General features: G+C 42.0%; 1 protein-coding gene across 5 annotated transcripts in view; it reads right to left on the bottom strand.

The window, feature by feature from the left end:
• Positions 1–377: 377 nt before the first annotated feature.
• Positions 378–22264, bottom strand: part of sema3fb (sema domain, immunoglobulin domain (Ig), short basic domain, secreted, (semaphorin) 3Fb) — a 252587-nt gene continuing 230700 nt past the window's right edge. For all 5 annotated transcript variants that reach the window (XM_043707715.2, XM_087994111.1, XM_043707716.2 and 2 more), the window contains 7 exons: positions 21400–21622; positions 20412–20500; positions 19071–19112; positions 18290–18447; positions 13104–13171; positions 10884–11017; positions 378–2794 (listed from right to left, as the gene is read on the bottom strand). In XM_043707715.2, coding sequence (XP_043563650.2) covers positions 2351–2794; positions 10884–11017; positions 13104–13171; positions 18290–18447; positions 19071–19112; positions 20412–20500; positions 21400–21622 — 1158 coding nt within the window. In that variant the 3' untranslated portion in view covers positions 378–2350. The remainder of the gene's footprint in view (positions 2795–10883; positions 11018–13103; positions 13172–18289; positions 18448–19070; positions 19113–20411; positions 20501–21399; positions 21623–22264) is intronic.

Below are 22264 nucleotides of genomic sequence, written 5' to 3'. Positions count from 1 at the left end.
AGTCCACGAAAAAGATCAGCTATTAAATGGCAGAACAGGCTCAATGGCCTACTCCTGCTCCTGTTTCTTATGTTTTTGATGTTCTTATGTAAGGGCATTGCTCTCGGCTTTCTGCCCACAGTCATAAAGGTTGCTCCTACTCCCTGTAGACTTGCAAAAATGCCTACTTGGGTGATGGTTCATATAAAGGGGTTCGGCATTTGTGTAAATGTACATCAGTAGAAAATGCCCTTGTCTTAAGGTTTGGAGGGGCATATTTTTGGTCAGGAATCCCCGAATCGACAGACAGATGGTGAGAAACACCAGTGGTCCATATTGCTGAGTTTTGGCCAACTCACCTGCTTTAAAACACAATAATGGAGTCCTCAAACACAGTGTACATTAAAGAGATGAGCCAGTGTTTATTTGGTTTGATTTCATCCACAGGATCTCTGTGTTCTTTCACTCCAGTAACTGCATTGTGTTGTGTCAGCTGCACAGAACATAAATGACAAGTACACGCAAGAACTTTTCTTATTTAGATTTACAACTATTTACATATGACAGAATATATGTTCACTGACGTTTGAGCCAAGTTTAATAAAGTTATTAAAAATAAACTTGCTTCCTTTAAAAAAAACAACAAACATGAGAAGCCAAGTTAAGTGACATCACAGAATATATTATATACCATTACTGTAGAATGCCCTATTGGAAGGAATTGTTTTTGCGCATTTTCCAGCACACAATTTAGATTTTTTTTCAATATTCTTTTAATAAAAGTAACAGCAACAACAACAAAAAAGTCTTTTTTTTTTCTTAAAAAACATGACTTTAACAAATTATACAACCTTTTCTTCCAAAGCTATTTAATTTATAAGGATAAAAATAAAAAAAAACAAAAAAGCAGTCTGAGGGGTAGACCACATTAACTATTAATGCATTCTAATATAAAATACAATGCAAGTTTAAAAAAATCTACAGATGAGACTGAGTAATTGTTAAAGGAGATCCCTATTCATCTGAATTGAGGTGTAAATCTTAACACTATAAAGCCTGTACACTTGCTGGTGTTGTCTCTCAGGTATCTCCTATGCTGTTGGTTAGACGTTTGTATTGCATTCCATAACTTATGAAGGATTTTGTCAACTAGAAAATAGAGTTAAGAAGAGGATCAGAGGACGATGCAGTTCAACAACGACTGAGGCAAGAGTGTGATGGAGGGCATTCACACTTTACCTGAAGTGATCTAACACGAACTCTATACATGACAAGAAGGAGTAAGGAGCAAACATTTTGCAACTGAACACCTTTGTCTTTTTCTGGGAGGTCTCTGTGGCACCTCATGTCCCATTCAGTTAGCCACTTGAACAAATGTTATATTGTCATGGAGACAGCAGGTTCAGCTTCACTCAAAAGGGCCCCTGGCGTTCTGATAGACTCCTGTTGTAACTTCAATGAGGGTGGTGCAGAGGGCTAGGAACAATTGTGGTATCTCTAACCATAAGGGTGGAGCTCGCTGTCTTTCCCAAATAAGGCGGCAATGTTAGGAATGGATAAAGGAGCAATGGTGGTGGTGTTGGTGAATTGTTGGGAATGGCTGCAATTGGGGAGGCCTGGAGTTCTTATGGTCTGAGCATGAATCAAAGGCTGGTATAATGGATATGACCTGGCATAACTGGTCTCTCTGAAAGGCCCACCTTCAGGATTCAGGATTGGTGTGAGGTCTGAATAAATTAAAGTTTTTTTTTCTTAAAGATGGTGGATTATCTTGTTGATCCTTTTACAATGAGACGATTTGAAAGATATTTTTGGGGGAGGGAGGAGTGGGGCAATACCCTGCATCTGAGAAGGACAACATATCCAAAATGTGTCTTTTGTGACATTCTGCTTATAATGTGGTATGTCTTCTGACACCATATATGGCAGATCCATCCTATTACTTAAGCAAATACAGAGAATGCTGGAGAAACTCAGCAAGTCTGGCAGCATCTCTGGAGAGAGAAACAAAGTTAACATTTCAAGTTCAGTACAACTCTTCCTCCATCCCCTTACTTAATTGGACATGGACTTTCATCTCCAAAATAATTGTTCCCCAGTTGCCACAATCTTGAAACAGAAGAAGAAACATTAACTGAGAGTTGCGGTGCTAAGTGTACAACTGTCATCCTTTACAACCCTTAAGGTTATGTAGCAATTCAGGGGAATACAGTTCCCCCTTAAGTACCTATGTATCATACATAATGTCATGGAGACTTTGTTGTAAGTACAAGGAAGTTGAATTATCATACTATATACAGCCTACAATAAATACTGTCTGTTGTAAGGGAAGTTATACTTTATATTAAAGAAATTCTATGATCTCGGAGCTTCATGTCTGTTGGAGGGGGGCTGAATGGTGATTTCTGCGGTTTCGTGGCTTTTTCTGTTCTCTGATGGGTTTTACTTTGAGCTGCTTGTTCAAGTTCTCTTTCAGGATGTTGGCTGGCCGCTGCCAGTAATCCTCACAGTATTGGTTGATGAGGCCCATTTCCGGTTGGCTAAGCAACTGCAGCAGGTCCTTGTACTCCGGCTTCGGGGTCCGGGGGGTACCCGGGTTACCCGCCTGCAAGTTGGCCACACCCGGTGAGGGCACCACTTGCGAGAGCACCACGTGCACCGTCTCATTGTTCAGGACCCTCAGGTGCACCCGTGCCAGTGCATGCTTGAAGTTGTTCTCGGTGGAGGTGCACTGGTACACCCCAGCGTCCGTCATCTGGAGGGATCGCAGGAGAAGACCTTGATCTGTCTTGAGGATCCGCTCGTCTACTTTAATCTGGAGAACAGACGGGGAGAGAGAAAGAAACCACAGTGTAAATGGTGCCTTATTTATCCCCGTCGCTATATATCTCCACATCACACCACGAGTACTTTGTTGAAAAATACAGAACCCAAGTCGAAATAAAAGCAAAATACTATTCAAGCTGAAAATCTGACTTTAAAAAAACACAGAAACTGTTGGAGACACTCAACGGATCAGAGGAAGGAGTTAATGTTTTGTGTCAAATGTCAGTCTAAGCATATACAAGGTAGGCCATTTAGGACTGAGATGAGGAGAAATGTCTTCACCCATGAGCCCATGGAATTCTCTGTCATAGAAAAGGGTGCAGGAGTAGGCCATTTGGCCCTTTAAGCCTGCAAGTAACAGAATAAAAACTGGAAAACTGGAGATGCTGGAAATCAGAAACAAGAACAGAGATTGCTGGAAGATCTCAGCAGGTCTGGTAGCAGTTCTGAGGAAGGGTCACCGAATCCCGGAAGGTTAACTCTGATCTCTCTCCACAGATGCTATTGAGTGTTTCTGTTTTTGTCTCTGTCACAGAAAGTGGTTCAGATCAGAACATTGAATATTTTCAAGAAGGAGTTAGATGTAGTTCTTAGGGTAAAGAGGGAACAGGTACTGAGTGAAATGACCACTGTATCACATTCACTGGCAGACCAGGGTCAAGGGGCTGAATAGCCTGCCCCCTGTTCCCATTTGCTATGACTTCTTCAAGTTCAATATAGCCTCAACCAATCTGAGGGCATTGGTTATTGAAATTATTCCACTTTTGTTTTAACTTGAAAATACTTATTAAATGGATGCCTTGTACATTACTATTGAGACTCAGTCTCTGGGTCAGACAAGGTAAGGGAAATTATTCCATTGTCTTGTTGGTGCTAAACAGAACTCAAGACAATAGCACACAGTTCCACATGACTCAACTTTCCAGAGCAGAGAGCAGCTCGGTGTTTTGTGGAGCTGTTAGCCATCCTCAATACATCTGCATCAAAGAATGTGGCTGATTTGCTCTGAACAGTAGCTATAAAAAACAGCCTGGTCCAAAATCTCCAATGAATAAACTACACTTTGATCACCCGGTGATAGAGGTTTGGGCTGAAATGACCCACACACATGAAGTACCACACAATTGATTCCTTGGTTACAAGCTGAGGCAGACAGGATGTGTGACACATTCACTGAGCCACTGAACACATATAACGTACAAGCTCTGTTAAATTGTGAAACTCTGCTTGTTATGGACCCAGCAGGGAGCTGTGAGGTTACGAATTGGCTGCTCCCAATTATAGTGCTTCTACAGATAGCACCATTTTGAGTTTTAGTGCCTCTTCAGATATCTAATAATAGCACCTGCTCAGATAGTGCCAGATCCAATTAGAATTCCCCTTCAGATAGCACCACTCCCGGTCATAGGTCTACTTCAGAGAGAATACTTCCAATGAGAGTGCCACTTCAGACAGCACCACTTTATACTCTTTGAAACAAAGGCATGCCCAATTATACAGCCCTTCAGGCAGTACCAATACCAATTAGCAATAAGTCCAGCTATAATCATCCTTTTTCATTCTTTCACTGATGTGGTGTTACTGGCAAAGGCAAGCTCTTGACTGAATGGTACGAAGGAAGTGTTGGCGTTGGAGGGCTGTCCAGAGGAGATTTACAAGAATGATCCCAGAATTGAAGGGCTTCTCATATGAGGAGCGGTTGAGGACTCTGGGTCTGAACTCAATGGAGTTTAGAAGGATGAGGGGAAAGCTGATTGAAACTTACAGAACACTGAGAGGCCTAGAATAGGTGAAGATGTTTCCATTAGTAGGAGAGACTAGAGTCTGAGGGTACAGTGTCAGAAGTGAAGGGTCAGACCCTTTAGACCAGAGATGAGGAGGAATTTCTTCAGCCAGAGGGTGGTGAATCTGTGGAACTCATTGCTACAGAAGGCCTGTGGAGGCCTAGTCAATGAGTATCTTTGAGGCGGAGATAGATAGATTCTTGATGAATAAGGGGATCAGGGGTTAGAGGAAAAGGTAGGAGAGTGGAGTTGAGAAACATATCAGCCATTATTGAATGGTGGAACAGACTCAATGGGCTGAATGGCCTAATTCTGTTGTTATATCTTATAGTCTTGTTGCCCAATTCAGAAAACAGTTGAGAGTTTACCACATTGCTGTGGGTCTAGAGTCACCCATAGGCTGGACTGGTAAGGTCAGCAGATTTCCTTCTCTAAAGGGCATGAGTGAACCAAACAGTATTTTTAAACAGTAGTTTCATGGTCACAATTTCTGAGACTGGTTTCCAGACTAAGTTCACTTCATTTGAATTCCTCAGCTGATGGGTTGGGATTTGAACTCACATCTCTGAGATTCATTGTCCAAACCTTTGTAATGTGTCCACTATGTTGACATACCCTTAATTACCCATCCCAGCTTAAGTATGTCTTTGCATAGCATCACAATCACCAACTTATTGCTCAAGACAAGAGACATACCATAAGGATATATCCTTGGTTTTGATCTCTGTAGCAGGGTGATGGATACACAAAATTACCAAATTGTTACATCACAGAGGGGATGATTCAGCCTGCTGTGCTTTTACTGGCTCTCCAAGTGAGGATCTCGCCTATGGGAGAGCAGTGACACTCTGCTTTCTTCGCATAACTCTGCACATTCTTCCTTTTCAAGCGACCATTTAATTCCCCCCACAAAGTCTTGACTTAACCTGCCCCCAACTACACTCTCAAGCAGTGCATTCGCTGCGTGTATAAAGCTTTTCCTTATCTCTATTCTGATCTTTTTTGTTAAATATCTTATATCTGTACTTCATTTCACAAGGTGGAAACATTCTCCCCCTTTTCACTCTGCCCAGGTATTTCATGAATTTGAACATTTCTATTCGCATTCTCCTCTCCAAAGAAAACAGTTTTTTTTTCAAGTTTTATTTATAATTGAAATGCCTCATGTCTGGAATCATTCTTGTAAACCTCTTCTGCATTCTATCCAATGCCTTCACATCTTTCCTAAAGTGTGGTGGACAGAGCAGGAGCTATACTCCAGCTGGGACCAAACTGGTGTCTTTAATAATTTCAAAACAACTTCTTTACTCTCGTACGCCCTGCCCCTATTATTAAAAACTAGGATACTGCGTGTTTATTAACTCTGCTCTCAACCTGATTCCCACCTTTAATGAGTTATGTACCTATACTCTCTCTGCACCTGAATCCCCTTCAGAGCTGTTGCCTTGATTTTATATTGTTCTTCCTACCGAAATGAATCACCTCACATTTCTCTGCATTAAACTTCATCTGCTACCTGTCCTCCCACTTCCCCCAATTTGTCAAGGTCCTTCTACACCAGCCTCTCCACAGTTTCCAATGTTTCCAAAATTGTGCCCTGTACATTAAAGTATAGATTATTCACATCAGGAAATACAATGGTCCCAACAATGACTTTGGGGAATCCGCTATACACCTTCCCCCCCCCCAGCCTGAAAAACATGCATTTACCATTACTCTCGGTTTCCCATCACTCAACCATCAAGTTCTCCTGCTCGGGTCTATGTGGTATCATCATACTGGGTGGTGCTTAGAGCATTCCTGAACATTAACCTTTGCAAACATGTCGACAATAAATACCTCCACCTTAACAATATTAAACTCTTCTAGTGACTGCATTTCCTCCTTAATCATCATGGTTTAGGTACCATCTTCTTCCTCCAAGGCAGAATTGTTTGATATTTCAGACATGTTCTCTTCCTCCATGTGTAAATCCCCTTTTAGGTAACTCCTACTGTTATGATTTATATGGCTATAAAAGGTTTGAGATTCCCTTGTATGTTAGCTGCCAATCTCCTTTCATAGCCTCTTTGTTTCATTTCTCTGCCTTTCCACCACCCCTCTTAATCTTTCGTTCACAGCCTGGTTCTCAATTTTATTTATCTCTCAAAAGCGCACTTTCTATGTTCTCATAATTTGTATCTCTTTTGTCATCTAGGAATTTCTGGATTTGTTTGCCCTTCGTTTCCATTTCAAGGGAATATATCCTGCATACAGTCTTCAGGTCATCTCTTCTCTGAAGAACCAGCTAGCTATTTTCCTGCCAGCGCACTTTATTAGACCCCGATTCTTAGCCCATTGAAGTTGGCTTTCCCTCAACTTTTTACTCTGGTTTGTTCATTATTCTTTCCCATTGTCACCCCAGTCCTTATGATCCCATTGGCATTTCATCTGCTTCCCACCTCATTCCCAAAGGTGATGTCTATTAGTAATTGTTTTCTTATGGACTGAAGACATTCTGCTGTAGAAAATTCTTCTGATCACATTCTAGAAACTCTCGCCTCTTTGTACTTTACATGGCAATTATCCCCGTATATAATTAAATAATTAAAGCCACCCTCATTATAACTACTTTTCACTTTGGGCACCTCTCTTTGATTTGCCTGTTCCTCTGCATCCTTCCTGTTAGCTGGTGGCCTAAAGCCTGCACGAAGCAATGTAATTTAAAAAAATCATTCATGGGTCAAGGGCATTGCTGGCAAGGCCAGCATTCATTGCCTATCCCCAATTACCCAGAGGGCAGTTGAGAGTCAACCGCATTGTTGTGGGTCTGGAGTCACATTTGGACCAGACTGGGTAAGGATGGTAGTTTCCTTCCCTAAGGGCGTTAGTGATCTAAATGGGTTTTTCCGACAATGGATTCACGATCAACATTTGGTGATTAATTCCAGATTTGGACTGAATTCAAACTCCACCATCTGCTGCAGCTGGATTTGAACCAGGATCCCCACAACTTTATCTGAGTTTCTGGATTAATAATCTAGTGATAATACCATTAGGCCATTTTTGTTCCTTAAACCAACTAACGTGATTCTGTCCTTGAGTCCTTTGGGACATCTAGCGTTGCAATGCCTTCCTTAATCAATTCTGTCATCCCCTTGTCCTTTTTGTACTTTCCTAACTTTCCTGAACACCTTATATCCAAGAATGTTGAACCCCTAGTCCTACACTTCCTTGAGCCTGGTCTCTGGTTATAGCCACTAAATTGTATTTCCACATGGTAATTTTTCCCTGGAACTCACTAATCGGGTTTGGTACATTCCATGAGTTCACACAGTGGCTCAGTGGTTAGTACTGCTGCCTCACAGCACCTGGAACCTGGGTTCAGTCCCTGCATTGGGTGACTGTCTGTGTGGAGTTTGCATATTCTCCCCATGTCTGTGTGGGATTGCTCCGATTTCCTCCCACAACCAAAGATGTGCTTGCCAGGTGAACTGGCCATGCTAAATTGCCCATTAGTCAGGGGTAAATATTGGGTAGGGGAATGGGTCTGGATGGGTTACTCTTTGGACAGTCAGTGTAGACTTGTTGGGCTGAAGGGCATATTTCCATACTGTAGGTAATCTAATCATATACATGCACAGTAACTAGCTACAAAGAAGCACTGCACCTTTAAGCTTAACATATGTTGGATGAACCGATATTGGGCAGTACTTTGCACGACTGACTGACTCCCATGAAGGTCTCTAATGGCATTCACGTTGTGTTGTGGAAAGTTGCACACAACTTGGTCTGCTGTCAATGAGTTAAGTTTCAAACTCTTTTAAAAAAATACTGAAACCTTCTCAATTGATCAAGACCCTTCCTGTCCCTGTTGTGTATGGCCTAGTGCTTGACATTGGTTTTGGCTGACATAGGAGGATAAGCAACACCCTTTTCATGAGAAAGGAAGTATTCCCTGCCTCATGGCTGAGATGACTCACTTCCCAGCAGCTGATAGCTTGGACCAAAAGTGACTTGGCTTGAGATGTTCCTGTGTCAGCACAGGAGGGCTACGTCAGCTGGGGAGGTTCTGCTTCCTGGCAGCACTGAGGGCTACTAAGTGGAGTTTCTGTTCTGTTTGTGGCGTGGGAGAGATGTTTGGTGGAAGTGGGAGAATTAGTAGCTAGAGGGAAGGAAGGGCTTTCATTGACATTTGTTAACCTGGTGACAGCATAAGGTAAGTCCAGCTCAGGAACTGCATGGTTTCAATGCAGGCAAGTGTTGGCTGCGACCCAAATACAAAATCAGTGTGGTCATCTGATATGTGACACCCAGCCATTATTATGGCTGTGGTAATAAAGGAAGAACTTGCATTTATATAGCACCTTTCACAATTCCAACATACTTCACAGCCAGTTAGGTATATTTTGAAGTGTGACACTGTGATAGTCCTTGAATGTCCTGCCCACTGTTGGACTGATGCTCCTGCCTGGATGAGAATTGCAGTTTGAATCCCAGTCAGAAGTCGCACAACACCAGGTTACAGTCCAACAAGTTTATTTGAAATCACAAGCTTTTGGAGCCGTTCCTTCCTATAGGAAGGATCTTCTGAAACCTGAAAGGGGTTCAGAAAGGATTTACAAGGATGTTGCCAGGGTTGGTGGATTTGAGCTATCGGGAGAGGTTGAATAGGCTGCGGCTGTTTTCCGTGGAGTGTCAGAGGCTGAGGGGTGACCTCACAGGGGTTTATAAAATTATGAGGGGCATGGATAGGATAAATAGACAAAGTCTCTTCCCTGAGGTGGGGGGAGTCCAGAACTAGAGGCTATAGGTTTAGGGTGAGAGAGGAAAGATATAAAAGAGGTCTAAGGGGCAACTTTTTCATGCAGAGGGTGGTACGTGTACGGATGAGCTGCCAGAGGAAGTCGTGGAGGCTGGTACGATTGCAACATTTAAAAGGCATCTGGATGGATATATGAATAGGAAGGGTTGAGAGGGATATGGGCCAGGTGCTGGCAGGTGGGACTAGAGTGGGTTGGGATATCTGGTCGGCATGGACGAGTTAGAGTTTGATGTTTCCATGCTATACATCTCTTTGACTCTATGACACTGCTCCTTCGTCAGATCACTTCATCTTATGAAAGAACAGCGCTCTGAAAGCTTGTGATTTCAAATAAACATATTGGACTATAACCTGGTGTCATGTGACTTCTGACTTGTCTACCCCAGTCCAACACCGGCCTCTCCACATCATGAAGTCCAGATTGCAGTGAGCTGAGGCCCTCAAATGGACATTGATTCCCCACTTAAGGACCTCAGTTATCATCCAGGCAGAAGCATCTTCAAAGGACTATCCCACCCCAGGCTTAATCAGTTAGAGGTAGGAAGGTGGTATGGTTGCCATGGCAGCACCAACTTGCCCGACTAAATGCCCCCTGCTTACCACCGTAGCTCAGGAAGTGAGCATTAAACTGTGCCCAATCAGTTCAACAAATCATTTTTTTTTCTGCTTTGTTCTCTCATAGGATGTGGGCATCACTGGCAAGATCATCATCTGTTGTCTGCTTTATATTGCTCTCGAATTGAGTGGATTGCCGGGTCATTTCAGAGGGCAGTTAAAAGTCAACCAAGGTTATTCACTTTGTATTGGCTTCATTCCTTTGACATGGATTTCCCTGATACACAAAATGATCAACATTTTCCCTCAGGGTCCTCTATGTGGGTCACAGGACAACAAAAATTCAGAGGACACAGTTACGAGGCAAATCTGAACATAATGGGGCTCTTTTATCTGCAGCCAAGATTGAGAGGTGAGCTGAAAAGAGATTTTTTTTTAAATTACAAAGGATGGACATAGTGATGATTTGGCAAAGGTATTTCCGTTTGTTGAGGAGTCCAGACACTAGAGGTCGTAAATATAAGATAATCAGTAATAAACTCATTCAGGAATTTGGAAAAATGTGGTGAAATTGCAGAATCACTCCAGCAAAACTGAGACTGGTACGAGAAAGAGATGTGATATATTTTCAGGTAAGATGAAGGGAGGAAGATTGTTTTGAGCAGAAGAACTGGCATTGAACCGTTAGGCTGAATGGCCTGTAACATTGTATGTTCACTGTACATTTAACTGGAGCCAGGTTAGATTCCTTCTAAGAGCCCACAGCTTTGGTGGGGAGACTTGAGCTGACAAAGTCTTGTTAGGATAAAATATTATTTGTCAATTTGTCTTAAACTGGAGGAGATACTTTAAGGTCAGAGTGCAGATTGGTTGTGTCTGTTGACTGAACTTGCTAACAGTGACCTGAATGGTATAAACCTGAGTAATAGATTTACCTCTTTCTTACGCTCACTGCCATGTCGCTGGAGCACCCACTTAATGCTGGCCTGAGGAGATTTGGGCTGGCATTCGAGAAATGTGCTGCTGCCTTCCACCCCATACTGCTCCGTCTCTGCTGCTTTCCTATTAGCTGTCAATGAACCAACACAGGGTTAGGACTCAATGTGAAACCATCCACTTCATCAGAAAACAGAGGGAAACACTTCAGTTAAATAAACACAGGCAATGTATCACACTCTGACGGGAACTTCATGCCCTGGTGTCAATTTATTTTGAAAGAGGCCCAGTTATCCCTAATGTGAACAAGCTGGTCAAATGACGGATAAGCAATTATATCATTCCATGGCAATCTGGTAAAATAAAGATAGCTTATTATTGGTTAGATCTGCTCTAAAGGCAGAATCTTGCTAATTTAGAGTCCAGAACCTCATGTACATTTCTCTGAATCTCTCATGTACATCTTTCTAAATCCCTCATGTACACCTCTCTAAATCACTTGTGTACATCTTTCTGAAACTTTCTCATGTACATCTCTCTAAATCCCTCATGTACATCTCTCTAAATCTCTCATACACATCTCTCTAAATCTCTCATGTACATCTCTCTAAATCCCTCATGTACATCTCTCTAAATATCTCATACACATCTCTCTAACTCTCTCATGTACATCTCTCTAAATCTCTCATGTATATCTCTCTAAATCCCTCATGTACATCTCTTGAAATCTCTCATACACATCTCTCTAAATCTCTCATGTACATCTCTCTAAATCCCTCATGTACATCTCTCTAAATCTCTCATACACATCTCTCTAACTCTCTCATGTACATCTCTCTAAATCTCTCATGTACATCTCTCTAAATCCCTCATGCACATCTCTCTAAATCTCTCATGAACATCTCTCTAAATCCCTCATGTACATCTCTCTAAATCTCTCATGAACATCTCACTAAATCCCTCATGTACATCTCTCTAAATCTCTCATGTACATCTCTTTAAGTCTCTCATACACATTTCTCTAAATCTCTCATACACATCTCTCTAAATCCCTCATGCACATCTCTCTAAATCTCTCATGTACATCTCTCTAAATCCCTCATGTACACCTCTCTAAATCTCTCATGTACATCTCTCTAAATCCCTCATGTACATCTCTCTAAATCTCTCATACACATCTCTCTAAATCTCTCATACACATCTCTCTAAATCCCTCATGTACATCTCTCTAAATCCCTCATGTACATCTCTCTAAATCCCTCATGTACATATCTCTAACTCTCTCATGTACATCTCTCTAAATCTCTCATACACATCTCTCTAAATCCCTCATGTACATCTCTCTAAATCTCTCATGTACATCTCTCTAAATTTCTCATGTATATCTCTCTAAATCTCTCATGTGCATCTCTCTAAATCCCTCATGTACATCTCTCTAAATTTCTCATATACATCTCTCTAAATCCCTCATGTACACCTCTCTGAATCTCTCATACACATCTCTCCAAATCCCTCATGTACATCTCTCTAAATCTCTCATACACATCTCTCTAAATCCCTCATGTACATCTCTCTAAATCCCTCATGTACATCTCTCTAAATCTCTCATACACATCTCTCTAAATCCCTCATGTACATCTCTCTAAATCCCTCATGTACATCTCTCTAAATCTCTCATGTACATCTCTCTAAATCTCTCATACACATCTCTCTAAATCCCTCATACACATCTCTCTAAATCCCTCATGTACATCTCTCTAAATCTCTCATGTACATCTCTCTAAATCTCTCATACACATCTCTCTAAATCCCTCATGTACATCTCTCTAAATCTCTCACGTACATCTCTCTAACTCTCTCATGTACATCTCTCTAAATCTCTCATACGCATCTCTCTAAATCCCTCATGTACATCTCTCTAAATCTCTTGTGTACATCTCTCTAAATCTCTCATGTAAAATCTCTCCGGAATCTACATGCGCGTTTCTCTGGATCTCTCATGTGCATCTCTCTGGAACGTTAATGTAATCCTTCTGAATCTCTCGTTTCTGTATCTCTAACTCTGGCTGTTGATAGTCCTCTAACTCTCCTGAGCACGCATACCTCATTCACACTTTTGCTGTCTGTGTCTCAAATTCACCCTGGCCTCACTGTAAACTATTCACTCAGTGCCCAGTGTTCATCATGTATTCAGGACAAGGAAATCTCTCCCTACTTACCATTGGAATTGTAACCTCGGCACTGTCTGATTGGGTTGCCGTGTCGTACATCCTGCCTTCGGCTTCGTCTGTGAAAAACAAAAGGAAGTAAGTTCCAGTGAAATCCCCATATCAGTGGGCGGCACGGTGGCACAGTGGTTAGCATTGCTGCCTCACAGCGCCAGAGACCCGGGTTCAATTCCCGCCTCAGGTGACTGACTGTGTGGAGTTTGCACATTCTCCCCGTGTTTGCGTGGGTTTCCTCCGGGTGCTCCGGTTTCCTACCACAGTCACAAAGATGTGCAGGTCAGGTGAATTGGCCATGCTAAATTGTCCGTAGTGTTAGGTAAGGGGTAAATGTAGGGGTATGGGTGGTTTGCGCTTCGGCGGGTCGGTGTGGACTTGTTGGGCCGAAGGGCCTGTTTCCACACTGTAAAGTAATCTAATCTAATAAGACAACGTTTTTATGAATTTTCATTCCGACTGAATCTTAACTTCATGTGCAAAGTAGGAAATGCTGCTCAGTGTGTAGACAGAAACATTATCGAATATTTGCAACAAATAGAAAATGCTAGAGAAACTCAGCAGGTCAGGCAGCATCATTGGAAAGAGAAACAGGGTTAATGTTTCGAGTCTGGCATGATTTCTGCAGAACACTGTTTGTCCAGTATTGTCTGTGTTTGCTCCATATTTCCAGCATGTGGACTATTTTTCTTTTATTCAAATATTGTATTTTGGTAAAATAAAAAAAATCAGACTTGCATGATTAAAAGTAGGATCTTGCATAATGTAATTCTTTGAAGTTTGCTTCATATATAGACAGGATGGTTAAGAAGGCATTTAGCATCCTTGCCTTAATTGCTCAGACCTTTAAGTATAGGGATTGGGATGTTATGTTGAGGTTGTACAGGATGTTGGTGAGGCCTTTTCTGGAATACTGTGTCCAGTTCTTGTCTCCTTGTGAAAGGAAGGATATTATTAAGCTGGAGAGGGTTCAGAAAAGATGTTCCAGGCTGTTGCTGGGAATAGAGGGTTTGAGTTATAAGGAGAGGACGGTTAGCCTGGAACTTTTGTTCATTGGAGCTCAGGAGGTTGAGAAGTGACCTTTTCGAGGTTTATAAATTGATGAGGGGTATAGATAAGGTGAATGGCAGGTTTCTTTGCCCTCGGATGGAGGATTCGAAGACTAGGGGCATATTTTTAAGGTGTGAGGAGAAAGATTTAAAAAAGACATGAGTGCAATTTTTTTACACAGAGGGTGGTTTATGTGTGGAATGAACTTCCAGAGGAAGAGGTGGATATAGGTACAATTACAATGTTTAAAAGACATTTGGATAAGTACTTGAATAGGGAATGTTTGGAGGGATGTGGACCAAGGCAGGCAGTTGGAATAGTTTAGTTTGGGATATGTGGTCGGCATGGACTGGTTGGACCAAAGGGTCTGTTTCTGTGCTGTATGACTATGATTCTAAATATTCACAGATTAGGTAAAGTCTCAACAATGGAGACTTCTTTAATATAGTTTTCCTCATCTTTTGTATTAAAATCAATAATTTCAACAAACTATTAACCCACAAACTTCAGTTTTAATAATAAAATAAAAGACTTCAATTTATCTGACAGCTGACTGTTGAAATAATAATGATTTTCTTTTTAAATTTCTGATTTGGAGCTCAATCAAAATAGAGTATTTATACATAATTATACTCAGACTAAGCTGAGCTAAAAGTCTAAGAAAAACATGAGTGACAGGTTCGCTATAACCAAGAGATGCTTTGCTGCATGAATGTAAAACTAAAGAAAATGATTTTCTGCTACAGTGACAGCAGCTGTGATAAATGAAGTGACACAGTGAAAAATATAATGAGTGTAGGATTCAGCTTGTGCAAATTTTGAGGAGATTTTCAATATAAATTTCGAACAACCTGCAGTTAATACTGGAATAACAGTTACACCTTCACAATGACAGGGCTAACTTCACAGAATCTTACAGCATGCAGAAAGGCCATTTGACCCATCGTGGTTGTTCTGCCCTTTTTCAAAAAAAAACTATTTAATTCATCTCACTCTCATCACTTTTCCCCAATCATGCTGAAAAAAAGTTCTATTGAAGCTTATAATCAATGGAGAATCTGCTATCTCTGCTGCCCTTTCAGGCAATGCATTCCAGAGTGTGTCAACTTGCTGTGCATAGTGGAAAAAAAATCCCCTTATCCTCCTTCTGATCCGTGTGCTAATTTCTTTAAACCTGTTCCTCCTACTGCCAGTTGGAGAATTAGATAAAATTCATTTTATTAACTCTATCAGAATATGAAAGCGTCAATTGCAGCCTGGTAAGTGAAATGTGCATTGCATTTCTCTGCTGGCTGGGAGACATCAGATTGATAAGAATTTTGAATGAATATTAATAAATACATTCATTGTTGCCTTCAAAGTCCAGACCAATCAATTGCCTGATGATGATATTATGTGCCTGTGGTGTCAACACACATGGAAATCCAATTTTTATTACAGATATAAATTGGTTTATTTATACCTGTAATATGGACTTAGGTTGCTGGGGTCTCATTAATGGTCTGTTACCAGGTACTAAGAAAACATAGAATCAAAGAAAAAAATTCTTCTCTTTCCAGAATCTACGAATGCTCTTCCCTTCTCATGTTCTCTTCCCAATTTAATACTGTCCTGAGGCAAACCAATGCGGAGTTTTTCTGCAAATTCCCAAAGCAGAGCTATTTGTTGAAGCTTGCAACCTCTGCCAAAGGAAGTGAATAATTCATCTGTACGTCTTTGTGTTTTTTTTTTGGGTGGTCCGGTGGCAGAATGTGTAGATAATTAACAACCATGGCATTTCCAGAACAACTTGATATGTGAGACAGCTCAATGTGAAAAACACTAGTTAAACACAAACATTGTAATACGTCATTGGAAGTAAACTCTTATTCCTCTTCTTTGGCAGAACCTTGAGACCGAGGGTGACTTCCCTTCAGTCTGGTGTTGTGGATTCCTAACGTGACTAAACTTTCCTGTGCTGGATCCACACACCCTGCTGCTGGTGGGGGGCAGGTGGTGTTGGAGGTGGGTGGTGTTCCCTCAGTCCTTCCACAGATTGTGCTTGTTCTCCACCTGGGCCAGTCAGTGATGCTGGAGGTGGCTACTAGCTTTGTGGGTACACATTCTCCAGGTCGGATAGTCCTGGGCAAAAGATTCCCACAGGTTGATGAGGACATGGCATTTGTCAGGGAGGTTTTGAGGATATCCTTGAAGCATTTTCTCTATCCTCCAAGTAACCACCTGCTGTGATCAAGCTCCAAGTTGTGAGCTTGTTTGGTAAGTCTTGTGTCAGGCATGTGGGTGGACAACAAACCATGCCTCAGGATCAGGCATGGTAGCAGGGAAGGCAATGGCCTAGTGGTATTATCGCTAGATTATTAATCCAGAGAGGTGAAAGTGAGGACTGCAGATGCTGGAGATTAGAGTCAAGAGTGTGGTGCTGGAAAAGTACAGCAGGTCAGGCAGCATCTGAGGAGCAGGAAGATTGACGTTTCGGACAAAAGCCCTTCGTCAGGGTAGGGCCGATGACCTGAAACATCGTTTTTCCTGCTCCTCGGATGCTGCCTGACCTGCCGTGCGTTTCAGCATCACAACTCTCGATGTTAATCCAGAGACCCAAGTAACGTTCATAGGGACCCGGGATTGAATCCCACATGGCGGACAGTGTAATTTGAACTCAGTAAGATCTGGAATTAAGAGTTGATGACCGTGAATCCATTGTTGATTTTTGGAAAAGCCCAGCTGGTTCACTAATGTCCTTTAGGGAAGGAAACTGCCAACCTTACCCAGTCTGGCCTAACCATGACTCCAAACCCACAGCAATGTGGCTGACTCTGAACTGCCCTCTGGGTAATTAGGGATGGGCAATAAATGCTGGCCTAGCCAGCGCTGCCCTCATCCCGTGAATGAATAAAGAAAAAACAATGATCTGAGAGAGGACACTAATACTTGACCACCCCACTATGTTACCATTGAATCTGCAGGATCTTATGCACGTGATATTGCTCCTGAAATATGAGAAATAACTCCTTACATCACTATTGAACAACCTCAGAGATACGGAAACAAAACGCTTCATTGCAAATGGTCAATGAACTTCAATCTAGTTGTTGTATCTGTCTTACACTTTTACTAAATATCAGTTGACTGCAGTTGCATTATTTTTTATCCATACCTAATTCTCCACGCTAAAGAAATTTCTTCTGAATGTAAGTTTTGCATTATCTGGGACAAATGGTGGGAAATCCATGCTTTCATCTGCTCACAAAATCCGCCGGCCAGTCCAGTAGTTATTACCGGTCCTGGAGAAGGTGCTGCCAAGATGCCTACTTGAACCAGTGCAGTCCTTGGGGTGATAGATACACCCTCAGTGCTGTCAGCAATGGAGATTCAGGATTTTGACTCAGCCACATTGAAGGAACCGTGATGTAGCTGCTAATGTGCGTGATGAAGGGGAGCTCGCAGGTGACTGTGTTCCTATGATTTTATTTTCATTGTGCTTGGAAGGTAATGTTGAAGAAGCCTTGCTGAGTTGTTGCAGTGCATTTGTAGATGGTACACTCTGCCGTCACTAATGTGAGGAATGAATGCTGAAGGTTATGGACTTGGTGCCAATCAAACCTTTTTTTTTGTTTGGAATGACATTGAGCTGCTTGAATGTTACAGTAGGATTAGGCAAGGAAAGAAATGATCAAACTATCTGTTTGGTGACAGCTCCAGGACACGGACATCTTTGGTAATATCTGGTGGAGTTGAAGCAATCTGAAATATCTAAGTAAATCAAGACTTGGACGCGCCGGTTTTGGATTGGGGTATACAAAGTTATAAAATCACACAGCACAGGTTATGATCCAACAGGTTTATTTGGAAGCACTAGCTTTCAGAGTGCTGCTTCTTCATCAGGTGAAAGAGCAGTGCTCTGAAAGCTAGTGCTTCCAAATAAACCTATTGAACTATAACCCGGTGTTGTGTAATTTTTAACGAAGTCAGTCAAAGGTGCATCCACAAGGTAGGCAGACAACCCATACAGACCCGGATGGATTACTGAGTTGTTGCTCGTTTGTGTTTCCATATGCAGGGATTGATTCTGAGCTGTCAGTGAAGGGGCACAGTAAGCGAGTGAACGGTTCACTGACAGTCAATCGATTATTTACCTTTTGGATGATGCTAAATATCTGGAGCAAGCTTTGCCATCCCAAGCACAGTACGGATCTCTGGCAAGGCAGCAATCAGCACAGGCCTCTCCATAAACATCGCAGCGGTGGAGTGCAACTTGTGTAATGCCCAAGGTAGAACCGACATACAGCTGTTGCTATTAAAAACACAAAAGACAAACATTAAGACTGTGGATTTAGGACAGTCACCACTGTGGAATACAGTTTAGGACTGGATGATGTGAGTGATAGGCAGTTCATAATTCTGCCATTAAGTCATTCATTGGAAACCACAGCGGAAGTCACTGAACATGAACATCTATCTAACATGTGGAAAAGTAATCAGGTTTGTAAAATGTGCTGTTGCTTCATAGCTAGCATTGGGCACAGATTAGATTCTACATCATCTACAGAATGGGTTTCATATATGTTCAGGTCAGGGAATGAGTAGAAATTGGGCAGACTTCAAAAATATAGTAACAGGTCCATAATTAGATTGCTTTTTCACTCACTCATTCAGGTAAATGGTCAACATCATAAGGGAAACAAAGGTAGGAAACTAAGTTATTAATCCAGGTAGACATGCAACCCTTGAATTCAGAAGTGGACCAGTTTGTGCAGAGATGGGGGAAGCAACATTAATTTGAAGATCAGAGAGGGGATTTTCGGTCTTCTTTCCTAAGTCTGAACAATTAAACTAATCTCCCCGATGGAAATTTTTGTTTACTTTAAACTTAAACATTATTACAATCTGTCAGTCAAGTAGCTAAGTGATAGTCACCCTTTTGGACGAGATCTTCATTGTCTTTACTTCCGTTGGCATCTGAAAAATTAAATGTTAGAATTTGTCAACATGCACAGTATAAAAACTGAAAGAACTGAGGACTCTGTAAATTAGAAACAGAAATAGAAATTGATAAACCTCAACAGGCCTGGCAGCATCTGTGAAGAGAATCCAGAGTTAACGTTTCGGGTCGAGTGACCCTTCCTCAGAACTGCTGCCAGACCTGCTGAGGTTCTCCAGCTGAGGACCCACAAAGAGGTGCACAAATGCCTTGGCATGTGAATGGCATTTTTCACCTTTTAAAAACTGGCATGATTCTTGCTCTGCTTATAGAAGGAGAGGCAGCCTAATGTATCATGTTCCTTAAGAACTGCTGTTTGATTTGCCCAATCTGCTCCTATCTGGCTTCTCATGGGAAATACTGTCAAGTGGAAGAGGGACATAGAATCCTTGGGGTTGAGATGGACCAGCCATCTGAAAATCAGGACTATAACTTGACACAGGCTCGAAAGAAAGTGGAAGAAAGTAGCTGAATAGTTGTGTTCTTGAGGGATCGGAAATGGTTGTCAAATGTTCTCTTTATTAAATTAGTGACAGGAAATATTTTTAAAAGAAGGAAAAATATTTAGTATTGAATCAGGACTAATGTTTTGCAAAGGGGCAGTGTAGATCTCCGTCTGCCTTAATGTCACAAAGCACAAACCATCAAATCCCTACAGTGCATTTGGCCCTTCAAAGGACATCGCACCCAGAAACCCTCATTTGGGATTTTCATCATGGCTACCCTGCACATCGTCGGCAATTTAAGCATAACCAATTCATTTAACCTGAACGTCTTTGGACCACAGGACGAAACCAGACTACCCAGTAGAATCCTGCACAGACACAGGGAGAACATGCAAGCTCTACAAGCAAGGCTGGAAGCAAACTTGGGTCCCCGGTGCTGTGAGGCAGCAGTGCTAACCACTGAGCCACTATGTCATCCTGAGGCAGTGTTTTAAAATGGGGTTTGTAGTGCAAGGAACGCATTGCCCCTGAGAGGAGTTGAGATAGACCTCATTGCACCAGTTAAGGGATGAGTTACGGGATAAACATTTCAGAGCAAAGAAAAATGTAAGCCAATCTGGAGACAGAATGGGGTTGGTCCTGGGTTACTTTAGCAAAGAACCAGCAACGACATGATAGACCAAATGGCCTCACGTTTTATTGGTAAACTTCTATAATCCTACTATTTTAAGTCACTTTGAAAGTCTTGGCAATATCCCCAAATATCTTGTCATCATTTCCAAATTGCAGATTTACTGTTAAAAGAAATTAAATTAAGAAGCTATCACTGACCTTGAAAACCTCAACTTCTTCGAGAATGAGTTCCTCAGTCTCCATGTCATCTTTGGGTAACACAATCACTTTCTGCACTGTTCCCCGATCTGAATGAAAATGAAGAAAGGAGAGTGATGAGGTGAAATATGGGACTTCCCCTTTTCCTGTTAAAAGAAAAGTCACTTGGGACACTTTTTACATTGTAGCTGGCTGTAGGGCCTGTTGTAGAGATTCAGTGACATGGAATTTATACTGGAACCTAAAGGACAGACATTAGACGTCATGTATAATGTGGCTCTAATGGGTAAGTCAGGTGGATCTCAGGTCATGTGGTCACTGCTGTTAAACCAAGCAGCTTAAATCCCAGCAGTCTCTGGTAGTATTGTGGAAATAGTTTTATTATATGGTTTGCAGCATGGTGCAAGAAAGAATCTGTCATTGAAAGAATTAACTTAAGAAAACACCAAATCTTTTTGAGTCCTGTGATTTAATAATCATTGAAGTGAAAGTGTGAAAAGAGGCCACTTGGACTATCCCGTCTGCATCAATCCTCTGAGAAGCATCCCACCTAGGCCTAGCCCCCATCCTTTCCCTATGACCATGCATTTCTCATGGCTAATCTATCTAGCCTCCACATCCCTGGACACTATGGCCAATCCACGTAACCTGCACATCTTTGGACTATGAGGGGAAACCAGAGCACCTAGAGAAAATGCACACATAATGACACAGGGAGAATATGCAAACTCTACATAGACAGTCACCTGAGGCTGGAATCAAACCCAGACCCCTGGCACTGAGAGGCAGCAGCGTTAACTACTAAACTACCGTGCTGCCCCAAAAATAACAATTTTAATTCATCCGTATCAAATGCACTGTGTTTATTGCAAATTTCGGCATGTCAGCTTCAACACAACACCCTTTCAGTTCCCTCTAATACCCATTGCGACTCCGCCAACTCCATCTGGGCAAGAAAGAGTTATATTTTCTAAACAGGCCTCTTTACCTGTTCCGAGGAATAGGACCTCATACCGTCCATCAGCAGCATCCACCTGGTCCACTGTGATGGTCGTGAATTCATAATCCACATTGGTCCTGACCACCAGAGGGCGCTTGTGCACTGGGTAGATGGCATTGTACATGCTGGGATGGTTCCTCATGAAGTTGATCACTTCGTCTGGGTAATCTTTTGTAGATTTCATCGAAGGAGTAAACGTACCACCGGGACACTGCAAGAGATATTTGTAAAGGAAGTTTTTTTCTACAACTGTGTTTCAGTTTGCAATGATGCATGGACCATAGTGCAGTCAATAGTGACTTTTTGAAGATGCCTCCAACATGAATGACTTTGTTAGTAAGATGCAGGAGGTGGGCAGGAGGGCATTACTGGCAACACGTGGCATCTAGGGGCTCTCTTACTGACGCACGTTTTGAACATCACATGTTTCTGTGTTAACTGTGGCAGTGGAGAAATGCAGGGAGAAGCTTCCATTATATGGCGCCTAAATTCCAGCCTCCTAAAGGATGCTGTATCTGCCTGACAGTGCAGCTCAGTTTGCACTGGAATCTCACCTTCATCGGTGGTTTGGGGGTGGGGTGGGGGATGCCATTGCAAACCAATTACTCTGAGAATTGGAAAGACAATCCTCTCCCCATTGGAAGTCTCTAGGAATATTCTGTCCTGGTTTTCCCTTCAGCAGAAGGAACCTGGCTGTTTCCACAAGATCATTGACATGGGAGGTGTCTGGAATATTAACTGCAACAGCTTGGCCTAAATATTGATCTGGATACGCCCTGTCCTGGGAAAAACACCAATACTGATTACATGTGATGCAATAACTGTCCAATCCATTCATCTTCGGTAAGTATTC

The sequence above is a fragment of the Chiloscyllium plagiosum genome, unplaced genomic scaffold, assembly GCF_037043375.1.
Source record: "Chiloscyllium plagiosum isolate Xiang-an unplaced genomic scaffold, Cpla_swu_hap1 HiC_scaffold_14, whole genome shotgun sequence".
NCBI classification, from domain to species: Eukaryota; Metazoa; Chordata; class Chondrichthyes; order Orectolobiformes; family Hemiscylliidae; genus Chiloscyllium; species Chiloscyllium plagiosum.
Note: the sequence above shows the minus strand (reverse complement) of the source record. Positions and strands in the feature narration are given on the sequence as shown.